Below are 13,518 nucleotides of genomic sequence, written 5' to 3' on the forward strand. Positions count from 1 at the left end.
CCTATTCTCTCCCCTCAGACCAAAAAAAAAAGTTTATTGTCAAAACATGGTGGTTTAGGACTGACCTCTCTTCTCAGTTGCAAGCCGTCATTTCAGATCAGAGCCTGCTGTTGCTGAGGGGATACTGGCACCAGAACAGACGTTTCTGTGGTCTGAAGGTTGGAAGAGAGAGCCAGGCAGTAGCTCTTCCATGTAACACCTTCAATACGTCCCAGTCAACAAGACCAACACAGACCTCCAGAGTGTCCTCAGATGACTGTGAGTACAGTAACACAGCAGCTGCTTTATGCTGCACACCAGCTTGTTATCGGACCATCTGATCTCCAGGTTCTGTATGTGTGCAGGGTGGGACAAATGGTTTCCTTTCTGCACAGGGCAAGTCCCGGGTTCTGCTCTTTTGTTTTGCATTTTTACAAATGTGGCGTAGCTGATGGGAGAGGAGGGGAGGTGGACATCATCAGAAACATATGGAAGTGCTGGGTAAGCAGTCTATAAGCAGTCTATCAGACTGGACTGGATGATGTCATGTGCACTGACAGGATCAGCTCAAAGTGGACTTTGAATAATCAGACCACTGGCATGTGTGGAAACTGCCACATCAGTCCATCTGGCTACAAGCCCACAGCCAACAGCTCAATATCCACACTACAGATATTTGCCTTCCCTGTTATGTGCTGAGAGTGTATTTCAGTTCTTGACAGAAGAGCCCTTCTTTCCTTTTTATGTCTGAATGCATCAGGAACACTCGGTATCTCGCTGACCTGATGTCTGGATGAGGCTGTCTCTGCACTCCAGATGTTCTGTTTGTCCTCAGCAAGGCAGAGCAGACTGGCTTGTTGCACAGCAATCTCACCCAAAACCGTCCTAACACATCCAAATCTCACCCAAAACCATCCGAACACATCCAAATCCCACACAAAACCATCCAAACACATCTAAATCTCACCGAACACCATCCGAACACATCCAAATCCCTCCCAAAACCATCCGAACACATCCAAATCCCACCCAAAACCATCCGAACACATCCAAATCTCACCCAAAACCATCCGAGCACATCCAAATCTCACCCAAAACCATCTGAGCACATCGGAATCTCACCCAAAACCATCTGAACACATCCGAATCCCACCCAAAACCATCTGAGCACATCGGAATCTCACCCAAAACCATCCAAACACATCTAAATCTCACCGAACACCATCCGAACACATCCAAATCCCTCCCAAAACCATCCGAACACATCCAAATCCCACCCAAAACCATCCGAACACATCCAAATCTCACCCAAAACCATCCGAGCACATCCAAATCTCACCCAAAACCATCTGAGCACATCGGAATCTCACCCAAAACCATCTGAACACATCCGAATCCCACCCAAAACCATCTGAGCACATCGGAATCTCACCCAAAACCATCCGAGCACATCCAAATCTCACCCAAAACCATCCGAACACATCGGAATCTCACCCAAAACCATCTGAACACATCCGAATCCCACCCAAAACCATCTGAGCAAATCCAAATCTCACGCAAAACCATCCGAACACATCCGAATACCTACCAAAACCATTTGAGCAAATCCAAATCCCACCCAAAACCATCTGAACACATCCAAATCCCACCCAAAACCATCCGACTTTGCACTTTTTCGTGCAGGCCATGTTCTTGGTTTAGGACCATTATTGATGATGTGGGACTTAGCTGGAGAGTCAAGGACTATAGAGAACACGGAGTCGATGTCTTTGCATGCTCTATAGCATAGGTCAAGTGTACAGTGTGGGGTGAGGTCAAAATAAAGTGGAGCCGCACACACTTTATTTCACATGTTATGACAGGTGCGTTAGTGCCAACGGGTCAGCACGGGCCAGACACTTGCGCTCGTGGGTGGGACCTGGCCCGCGGGTCACATATTAGGGTTCAGGACAATAGAGTGCAGATCTCCACCAGGCATACGTATCTCTCCTTCTCCGGTTCTTGGACTTGGCAACAAACCCTTTTTACACGTACCGAGAAAAAGGAAATACATGCACACGGACAGAAAAAACAGTGTTTTTTCTGCCATTATAATGTGGTGATACACAAATGAGGGTAGATTCAGCAGGGGCTGCTGCTCCTTTTAGGCAGACGTTCAGAGTGCTGACGTAGCACTGCTTAGAGTTTCCGGGGTGGAGCCATGTTTGCAGCAGGCTAGCGGTTGGTCAGCTGGTTGCCAGGAGAGATTGTGTTGTATCGGTGTTGTTTTGTGTGGCGAGTAAACAGGGTTGACTCAACCTCTCCGTCTCCTCATTCCTGCACTCCCACATCAGTGACCCCGCACGCTGACAACCAACATGTCGACCCAAAGCGATGACGACACCGCTCCGGCTCCGAGGGATGCTAACGGTACGGCTCATGTTAGCGTTAGCGTCTCAGCAGCGACGGGGGAAGTAGCCCGAGTTTTGGCAGCACCGTCCCCGCCCGGCCATGGTTTCAGCACGTTGAGGCCCGGTTCGAGCTGGGAGGAATAAGGCAGGACGGTACGAGGTGTTTCCATGTGGTGGCGGCGTTGGATGCCCGGACCACGGCCCGAGCTATGGGGCTGCTGGAAGCCCCCCGGCTGTGGGGAAACACGGCGCATCAAGGCTTCCTTCTGCAGCTCTTCCAGCTGTCGGAGGTGGAGAAGGCGGGTCGCCTGCTGTCACTCAGCGGACTCGGCGATAGCAAACCTTCCGAGCTGCTGGAGAAGCTGTTGGCCGTTTTGGGCTCGGTGGACCCCTCCTTCATTCTCACCCATGTGTTTCTGCGGCAGCTCCCAGCGCCTGTGCGCACAGCGCTAGCCGCCCCCCCCCCCCCTCTCCTCCACCAAAGACTACCGCGCTCTGGGTGTGGAAGCGGACAGAGTTTCCCTTGCCAACTGGCGAGGGAAATGACGGATCAGGCGATCACAATTAAAGCCCTCATTCAGATGCCATGCGTTTAACCATTGTGGTTTTCAAGATATAAAATAAATCAAGGCTCATGGCTGCTGTGCTGAATGACCTCCATTCATAAAATAATGTTAAGAACACATAGCTCAGCCATGGAGAATGTTCTACTGTAGCTACTGAGATATGAAAGCAATTCATATTTGATGTTTGCTTACTAATCTTTGACCTATACCATATTTAGCTTTATTTTACGTTGCTCAGATAGATGCTTAAAGTTTATGTGTAGCAGAACAAAGGTGGTCTTATGAGTCTTCGACCTATTTGTGCTCCAACATGTACCCTGGCTCTGCCAGATGACAGCAGCTAAACAGGTATGGGCTTGGCGGGTACTTGGACCTCCCAGGAGGATGAGTTGCTGCTGGAGGTGATGTTGGGGGGCCAGTAGGGGGCAGTCTTCCCTCTGGTCCTAATAATAACAAATATCAAATGCCAATGCCCCAGTGCAGTGACAGGGACACTGTGCTGTAGGAGATGCCGTCCTACAGATGAGACGTTAAACCGAGGTCCTGACTCACTGTGGTCATTAAAGACCCCATGGCACTTCTCACAAAGAGTCGGGGGTCCCCTGGTGTCCTGGCAACATTCCCAACCTGTCTGTCTCCATCTGGCCACCTCATCATCCCCCCATGTAGTTGGCTCAATGACTCCTCCCCCCTCACCTCAAGTTGATGTGTGGTGAGCGCTCTGCTGCAAAATGGCTGCCGTGCCTCACCCAGATGGTGCTACACATTGGTGGTGGTTGAGGTGAGTTACCCCCTTCAATGTGAAGCGCTTTGGGTGTCTAGAAAAGCACTATATAAATGTAATGATTATTATTATCACTACATAATTCCCACCAGGCTACTGCCAGGTGACGATAAAGTGCAAAGATGGAACTGTGTGATGCACAACTACTAGACTAAAATCATCAACACAACAATCAGACTCAGGAGCACTGCTTGCATTAGGAACCTTAAGTACAGTCATCTGGAAAACACACAGTTACTGAAAATCTGGCTGGCAGCTCAAATTTATCGAAACCACTGAAACCCAAACCTCAGCAAAAAATCGTTTTCCTCACTGTTTTACAGCCATATTTATTGGTGTTTCATTTCATAGTTCATCATAGTCCATCAACATTTCCTACATCCAATGTCATTTCCACCACAAAATGTTTGTTAGCATCAAATGCCACATTTATTGATTAGCTTATCTAAACACTCCTGCTCAAGGTCTTGTTTTTTAAGGTACAACTATCAGCCACAAGTTGCATTAGAAGAAAGAGCAATATAAAACTGACTCATATAAAACTGGCCCATATTTCAATGACCGCCAGCGACACCATCTATCTGAAACATAAGATAATATTTCTAATTTCTCACACCCTGTAGGGACAGACAAGTTTCTCTGGTCTCTTTCTAGAACAAAAATCACTGGTAAACAAATGCTGGAATACCTTTCTGCTCCTTGGTGATCCGCTGGGTGACTTTGTCCAGCGAGGACATCTTGTTGCTGAAGTTCTCTATGTAGTCCTGCATGGCCGTGAACTGCTCAGGCCTGCTCCTCAGGCCCCGGACAGAGTTCGCCACGGACCGCACTGTTTCCCCCATCCGGCTCAGGAAGCTGGGACCCTGCTTCTTGTGAGGTGTCAAATCCTGTGAGGGTCAACAGCACAGGTTTTAGGTTTGTTTACCTGCAACAAGACTTTCCGCTCAAGGCCTGAGTTAACAAAAACCACCAGCCAATAACAGTTCATTCTGGCTGTTTCTTCTATCTGACACGTCGTCGGCTTGTTTTTTTCAGTCAGTCAGTCTTTTGTTTTTTTAGATTTTCCCCCGCAATTGTATCTGACCAATTACCCCACTCTTCCAAGCCGTCCTGGTCGCTGCTCCACCCCCTCTGCTGATCCGGGGAGGGCTGTAGACTACCACATGCCTCCTCCAATACATGTGGAGTCACCAGCCGCTTCTTTTCATCTGACAGTGAGGAGTTTCACCAGCGGGATGTAGCGCATGAGAGGGTCACATTATTCCCCCCAGTTCACCCTCTCCCCAAACATGCGCCCTGACTGACCAGAGGGGGGGCTAGTGCAGCGACCAGGACACATACCCACATCCGGCTTCCCACCTACAGACACGGCCGATTGCGTCTGTAGGGATGCCCGACCAAGCCGGAGGCAACACGGGGATTCGAACCAGCGATCCCCGTGTTGGTAGGCAACGGAATAGACCGCCACGCCACCCGGACGCCCCAGTCAGTCTTGTTGCCTGCACTCTCTTCTTCACCTCTCTACTGTACTCCCCGTTACTTTGGACAGTTGACCCCAAGTATTTAAACTCAAATGCCTTCGTCACCTCCACTCCTTGCATCCTCACCATGCCACTGTCCTCTCTCTCATTCACGCATAGGTATTCCATCTTGCTCCTACTGACTTTCATTCCTCTTCTCTCCAGTGCATACCTCCACCTCTCCAGGCTCTCCTCCACCTGCACCCTACTCTCACTACAGATCACAATGTCATCCGCGAACATCATCGTCCATGGAGACTCCTGCCTGATCTTGTCCGTCAACCTGTCCCTCACCATTGCAAACAAGAAAGGGCTCAGAGCCGATCCTTGATGTAATCCCACCTCCACCTTGAACCCATCTGTCATTCCAACCACACACCTCACCATTGTCACACTTCCCTCATACATATCCTGCACCACTCCTACATACTTCTCTGCAACTCCTGACTTCCTCATACAATACCACACCTCCTCTCTCGGCACCCTGTCATATGCTTTCTCTAAATCTACAAAGACACAATGCAACTCTTTCTGGCCTTCTCTATACTTCTCCGTCAACATTCTCAAAGCAAACATCACATCTGTGGTGCTCTTTCGTGGCATGAAACCATACTGCTGCTCACTGATCATCACCTCTCCTCTTAACCTAGCTTCTATTACTCATTCCCAGTAAATATGACCAAAATACAATACTGGAAATTGGGAGATGTACTTATGGATTATACCCATACAATCACCCCCTACCCGAAGAGATACGAACAAACGGCACCTTACCTGGAAGGCGGCAATGCACCCGGCAGCATAAACAATGTGGCAGCAGGTGATCAGGGACTATTCCAACACAGGAGATGTCCTTACAAACCTCCATTACCAGCTCTGTGGCTTGCAAACGTCCAGTTACTCAGGAATAAGATCAACGAACGCCTGCTATTGATCTAAACCACCCACCCATCCATTATCCACACCACTTATCCTGCTCAGGGTCACGGGGATGTTGGAGCCTATCCCAGCAGTCATTGGGCGGCAGGCAGGGAGACACCCTGGACAGGCCGCCAGGCCATCACAGGCCCGAAACACAAACATTCACACCTAGGGACAATTTAGTATGGCTGATTCACCTGACCTACATGTCTCTGGACATGTGAGGGCACAGCACCAATGGCAGTCATCCCGTGCTTTGACTGATCCAGTATGGAGCCTCAACTGATCCGATATGGTCTTGTCAATCTGCATAATGATTTGGCAAAATTTTATGTCAGATGCCCTTCCTGACACAACCACTAACCCTATGGATGGGGGCACAGGTAAAGCACTGGATGTCATCCCAGTATTCATGGACTTGCGCCCATACCTGTTGCCATATTGTTTATTCATTCATTATCAGCCGCTTTTCCGGGGTCGGGTCACGGTGGCAGCAAGCTAAGTAGGGTACTCCAGACGTCCCTCTCCCCAGCAATGCCCTCCAGCTCCTCCTGGGGGATCCCAAGGCGTTCCCAGGCCAGATTCAACATGTAGTCCCTCCAGCAAGTTCTGGGTCTACCCCGGGGTCTCCTCCCAGTCGGCTGTGCCTGGTAAACCCCCAAAGGAAGGCGCCCAGGAGGTATCCTAATCAGATGCCCGAACCATCTCAACTGGCTCCTCTCGATGCGAAGGAGCAGCGGCTCTACTCCAAGCTCCTCACCCTATCTCTAAGGCTGAGCCCAGACACCCTACAGAGGAAACTCATTTCAGCCGCTTGTATCCGTGATCTCACCCTTTCAGTCACTACCCAAAGCTCATAACCATAGGTGAGGGTTGGAACCAAGATTGACTGGTAAATTGAGAGCTTTGCCTTCCGGCTCAGCTCCTTCTTCACCACAACGGTCCGGTACAATGTCCGCATTACTGCTGATGCTGCACCAATCCGCCATATTGGTGCAGCATCAGCACCAATATGGCGTTGCCATATTAAATAAATAAAATAGATAAAATTACAAGTTCCCAGAGATCAAAGTGATGTCTTACAACAGTTTACTTATTCTGACTACCAGCCAAAAAAACCCAGTAGTATTCCTTTTGTTATAACATGAATTGGTGAAATGCAAGCAAGTCTTAGCATTTGTGAAGTTGTAACCAGAAAATATGTCATTTTTTTCTTGATAAGTGTCTGAAATGATCGATTAAGAAATCAATTTATGTTCTGTCAACCAACTGACCGACTGTTTCAGCACTATGATTAATAAACAATGAAATGTGTGCGTCAGTGTGAGTATAAGAATACATGTGAGTCAACACACACCTGTGCAGTGAGGAAGACTTTAAAGTGCTGGTTACAGGACAGGATGGGGTGCTCCGATATCTTGTTGAGGAAATGGTGGAGGGCTTTCCTCCTCGCTTCAATGAAGTCCACATTAAAACGCTCCACCATGCCTTTCATCACAAACTTCTCCGGCAGCGGCTGAGGACAGCAAAAGTCACGGTTGATTTTTTTTTAATCGTCCAACAGTCCATTCGTTAGGCAGGACAGCGTTTTTTAACATAACTGGCAAAACATATGTTGTCAAGAGGACACTGTTGTAAGGGAGCAGTATTTGCAGAGACTATGTCGAGATAAGAAGCAGCACAACTGTGAAAAATAATGGCGGCAGTTCAAACAGTAGCTGTACTGAAGAAGTCACAACATCAGAACAACGAGTTGTAATAAGAGTGTGTGGTGGCCACTGACATGGAAATCACACGGCACTGTGACATTTCTGCATTTGTGTCTGCAACCTTTCATGTTTACAACCATTCTGGGGGTTCCTACTAGTTTCACGGTCCCTTGGCTGAGTCGGCAGAGCTGTGGCGGGACTGTTTGCTTTTCGGACAGTCCGACCTTTTTGAATCGCTCTCAGTGAAGAGAGGCCAGACTGGGCCTCAGAAGGATCAATAAGATCAATTCACGAGGCTGGTCCTGCTAAAACACTACTCGGTATCCAAATTAAATACAAAGACTTCTTAAATGGGTTGAACTACAAGTCTTAATGCAAAAAACAAAAAGAAAAAGAGAAAAAAAAACAATACAAGAAAATGCAAACATTGGAGCAGCCTTTATATTCAATTCAATTTAATTCAATTCAATGTATTGACATTAAAAACAATGTGCAGGCACATGTTAAAATTGAAATAAGGGCTGCGGCTTCGAACTTTTATATTATTTTATTATATTATTTATATTTTATTATTTTATATTATTATAGATAGATAGATAGATAGATAGATAGATAAAACAAGCTATCTATTATTATATATAAAATATACAATGGATGGATATAATATAAAATATATGTAAAATATATAATATAAAGTATAAAAATATAAAAAGAAATATAATAATATATATATGAGCAGGCTTTATATATATGTGAATGCAGTTGTCTACATGTTTTAAAACAGAATGAGGGTTCCCCAGGGTTTTCCATTTCATCTCGTACACCAACTTCCATTTGAAATAAAATCCAAAATAGAGACAAATAAATCCACAGAGGTAATGAAAGCAGCATACTGCTACCTACATGAAGAATGAGGGTTGGGTGAGCTTCCTCCAGTTTGCCCTTGAGCCACAGGAAGTCCTGATAGCGTCTGTGTACTTCATACTCACTGGAGTCAAAATCACTACTGGTGGTCTGGGGGGGGGGGGTGACAGGGGTAACGGGGTTGATTGGACAAGCAAAAATTATTTCTTTACCGCCAGATAAACTTTTCACTGTTCAATGTGAGCCAGCATACTCTCACACACACACACACACACACACACACACACACACACACACACACACACACACACACACACACACACACACACAAGCATACACACACTTTTCTTTCCGTCACAAATTCAGACACACACACACACACACGTACAAGTTCCCCCTGTCAACACACTCCACCCACAGACCCACACTCACCCTGGTGACCACTCTATACATGATGAAGGTCTCAATGGCAGTGACGTGGCTCTCAGGGTTGTCAACTGTGATGAAGATGTTGTTTGTAGCTGGTCCTGGCTCCTCCTCCTCCTCCTCCTCCTCCCCTTCCTGGTCGAACCTATACTGGTTGACCATGGAGCCAGGAGAGTTCGGCATGGGGGACAGCAGTGGACTGGCATCTGCCAGGGACGTATTCTGAGGGACACACAACACACAGGACACAAGCTGTGCTGCAGCCATAACGTAGCGCACCCAGTGGCGGTCTGCACCGGGACTAGATGAGGGATGCAAGCTCAGCCACGTGACTCACACAAGCTTCTAGAGGCTTCTTCCACAGCCTGGCACATATCATCTGTACAAATGAGTCCATAAGCACAACACAGCTCACCTACTTTTTTCTTTTTTTGGATTTCCCCCCTTTTTTCTCCCCAGTTGTACTTGGCCAAGTTCCCCACTCTTCCGAGCCGTCCCGGTCTCTGCTCCACCCCCTCTGCTGATCCGGGGAGGGCTGCAGGCTACCACATGTCTCCTCCCATACGTGTGGAGTCACCAGCCACTTCTCTTCACCTGACAGTGAGGAGTTCAGCCGGGGGGACGTAGCACGTGGGAGGATCACGCTATTTCCCCCCAGTTCCCCCTACCCCCTGAAGAGGTGCCCCGACCAAACAGAGGAGGCGCTAGTGCAGTGACCAGGACACATACCCACATCCGGCTTCCCACCCGCAGACACGGCCAATCGAGTCTGTAGGGACGCCCGACCAAGCCGGAGGTAACACGGGGATTCGAACCAGCGATCCCCATGTTGGTAGGCAACGGAATAGACCGCTACGCTACCCAGACACCCCCAATTTCACCTATTGTTGGAAATAGGTAAGACATTTCTTTTTCTTTATGGGATGTGGTCTTTCAGGCCCAACTAAATTCAAACACGCGGTCTAATGTTGACGGTACAGGCCGCTTGTCAGCAGCTTTGTTATAAGGTTCCATGACTATACTACAAAACCTGTGAATGTCTACCTACTCAGAACGTCCTCGTATGAAAAGACTGGTGCCAGGCTCCACTAGAGCTCCAGGTAGACCACACATGTGAGGGGCACATGGCAGCAGTGTAAAGCTGTGAGGACACAGCTGCATGAGCCACATGCACCCCGAGGGGTCGCTTCCCTCCTGCCAACCTCTCTAGACCGACTGCAGAGTCAGGGCTGAGATAAGGCAACATGTGGTCAGTTCTGTTTTCTGGCTCAACTTAGTCTCACATCCATCACTCCGCCTACTCAATGTACACAGTCCTCAACACTGCACGCCATTCAACCCCATCTTTTCCTGTCTTTCTTTTCAAAGAGTGCTTGAATGGACCCGAACCATTCCAGGAAAACTGTGTTGTTATCAACACTTCGTATCCCTCATTGACTCAGCTGTCACCTTTATTTTACTTTGTATCGCTTGTCAAGGATTTTACCAAAAGCCAGGACGGGCGGGTAACTAGTGCCCCCCGCTACTTTCACACAACCAATGAACGATCATGGGCACGATGTGCTTTGTCTGCACCGAGCATGCTTTGACCAGGGTCCCATCATGCTCAGTGCTCCGTTTCCTGTGAAAACAAGTGAGTGTCTACTGTAGTCAGCATAAATATCCACCACCTCCACCCCCACCGTCCCCTGGAAAAACAACGGGGCCAGCACAACCTGTGAACAGGCTGCAACACTGTCAGCTTCAGCCTCTTCCGGTTATCATGCAACATCAGTGTGGGGCAGAAATGTACATCCACAAAACGTCAAACAGAGAATGAGCGGGGAGACACATGTATTTCTGCATGGCATAAAATATCAACATTCAGCGTTCAGCTAAAGAAGCGGGAAACCGTCGGTTCTTGATCCATACCCTGTTGCACATCAGTGAAGTCATTCTTATATCAGACATTTGCAAGATATTCGATTTCAAATCAATGTCACTTTTGAACCATGTGAGGTAATGATGTCAAACCAGTCATATGATTCAGTCTGACCCCACAATCATATCACGGAGCTTATTTTGTGAAGCAAGCAACCAAATGATTCCACAACGCAGCAAAATAGGCTTCGTGTCATGGTTGTGGGGTCACACTCGTGTGGCTTTGATTGGACCTCAACGTCTCATATGGATGAAACGTTAATCCTCATGTTCTGTTCACCAGTTAGCAGTGGATGTATTGTTCACCGGGCATACTGACCCAAGACACCTTTGGATTTTATAGCGATAGTTGTAATATTTATCTAAAAATACCCAATATGTCTTATCCTTATCTCACTTATTACTAATATCAACCAATATTAACACCGTTTATGGTTAGTAGTTGTAATTTCAAATGGGTCATTTTGACCCAAACAGAACAGAATCCAAGGATTAAATGGATTTTAAAATCATTTAGCCTATGTTAATCAGCATGATGTGTCCATTCCAACACGATAAATAAATAAATAAAAAGTTCCGTGACAGATTTGGGGATCAGATTAAATCACACAACGGCGCCTCAATACGGCTCAAGAGTTACATAAATTTGAAATCCGGATATTTTGCGAAGGCGGAATATGGAATTACTTCTGCAAGCCTTCTGGTTCGGACTGCTGAACTCGTTTCGACAAGAATGACAGTCTTGCCACTCCAGCATAGAAGAAATAATAATACTAATAATAATACTCATAATAATGGAATGATACAGTCGGGTTGTAGGGGCGTTTGCAGGACAACACCTGATCCAGTGAACTTTGGTGTGCGGCCAAACTCTCTAGCGAGACTGGAGCGACCTTCCGTGAAGGCTGAATCGCTGCTCCGAATCGCTGCTTTGCACGCAGGGATTTGGACGATAAACGGCGCGTCGAGACTTCTACGTTACACGGCCCACGCTGCCACGATCAGCACAGGGTTCCAGAAACCCCCAACGGTCAAACCTGAATCACACGACTGAAAGGAATTCGCCATTTGATCCCCGAGCCCTGTCACCGCCTTCAGGACATCCACGTAGCAGAGAGCTCGCCGCAGCCGGGGAGACTCCGGGGGGAGTCCGGGGAGACTCCGGGGGGAGTCCGCCGCTTCTTTACCTTGCTGAAAACTTCCAGATCGTCATCTTCGTCCACGTCCAGCGTGTCGGTCGACATGTCTGCCGGGACCGTCTTGCTGTGGGACACGACAGCCGGCTCGCCGTTTGCTGCGCTCATGTCTCTGTACTTGTGTAGGAACCGGGTCGAGAACGGACCTCATCAGCAAAACATACAAGTAACTTGATGCACAACTTCAGACCCTAAACGCGCAGAAACGGAAACGCTGTCCGAGAGCGGGCGAGGCGAGGAGGAGGAGGGGGAGGCGCGGAAGAGGAGGAGGAGGAGGAGGGACGCGTTCCGCTCCGGAAACTTGGGGAAGCGTCTCTGTGGACTTTCTCTCGAAAACCACGTGACGGGCGAGGACTCGCCCACCGCCGCTCCCCGCGAGCGTTTTCCACACCACGCGGTTGGAAAACGTCGCGCGGCGCTGAGCGTAAACGTCCGTTTCCAGGCAGCGGCGGCGCAGCTTCAGCCACAGGGGTCCCGGTTTGGGCTGGGGGGGTGGGGGGGGGGTCTCGGCTGAGTTTCAATTAGTGGACGCAGCGAGGGCGCCCGGGCCGCCAAGTCACGTGTTTTCCGAGAGCATGTCCGCCCCGAGAGCGGAGGGGAGAAGGGGAGCGCTGCCTTGCACGAGTCGTCTGTGGCTTCCTGGACGAGTAACGGACGAGTTAAGTGGGTTTTCATCCGTCGCCTGAAAACCTCGAAAGAAGCCGCGGAGGGACTGAATTCAGCCTGTAGTCTGCAGAGCAGAAGACGTTGTTATGTCAGTCAGTGCCATGCAAGAAAGTATTTATTTCTTGCATGTCATTTCTCAATTCCTCAGCGGTGTAAAAACGTGTCAGGACCTGTTGACTAGTTGCCCTTTGCAGTCAGAGGGGGTTATTGTGTGGGGAATGATAGAGCAAATATTCTGATAGCCTAAATCTTTACTTGGCCGAATTCAGTTCGCCTGTAAGAACAACTTGGATAGCCTACACTGCATTTCCTGGTTGACAATATCAGCTCGGTCAGCCCCTTTACTAAGAGCAAAGGTCAACACTACGCCTACAAGACTGGTCATATTCGAATGAGTGTATTTACAGAATGGAGGCTGACACACGTGTCCTATGTTTCCGATGTAAACGACCTGCATAATGAGTCCTTCATTCACTGTTGCAGTGACACTTCATCTCCATCCCGCGACCCTGACAGCAGGAGAAGCAGTTTGGATAATGATGGACTTCATCTCCGCGAACAGAAAGACAATTAATCA

At 48.4% G+C, this 13,518-nt stretch overlaps 1 protein-coding gene across 1 annotated transcript in view; it reads right to left on the reverse strand.

Annotated features, from left to right (window-relative positions):
• The window catches only part of snx7 (sorting nexin 7), a 33,110-nt gene extending 20,592 nt beyond the window's left edge, over nucleotides 1-12,518 (reverse strand). The window contains exons 1-5 of the mRNA XM_056299532.1: nucleotides 12,267-12,518; nucleotides 9,166-9,381; nucleotides 8,773-8,883; nucleotides 7,518-7,676; nucleotides 4,408-4,606 (exon numbers count right to left, since the gene is read on the reverse strand). Coding sequence (XP_056155507.1) covers nucleotides 4,408-4,606; nucleotides 7,518-7,676; nucleotides 8,773-8,883; nucleotides 9,166-9,381; nucleotides 12,267-12,383 — 802 coding nt within the window. The 5' untranslated portion in view covers nucleotides 12,384-12,518. The remainder of the gene's footprint in view (nucleotides 1-4,407; nucleotides 4,607-7,517; nucleotides 7,677-8,772; nucleotides 8,884-9,165; nucleotides 9,382-12,266) is intronic.
• Nucleotides 12,519-13,518: the final 1,000 nt, after the last annotated feature.

The sequence above is a fragment of the Lampris incognitus genome, chromosome 19 (genome assembly GCF_029633865.1).
Source record: "Lampris incognitus isolate fLamInc1 chromosome 19, fLamInc1.hap2, whole genome shotgun sequence".
In the NCBI taxonomy this organism is placed as follows: domain Eukaryota; kingdom Metazoa; phylum Chordata; class Actinopteri; order Lampriformes; family Lampridae; genus Lampris; species Lampris incognitus.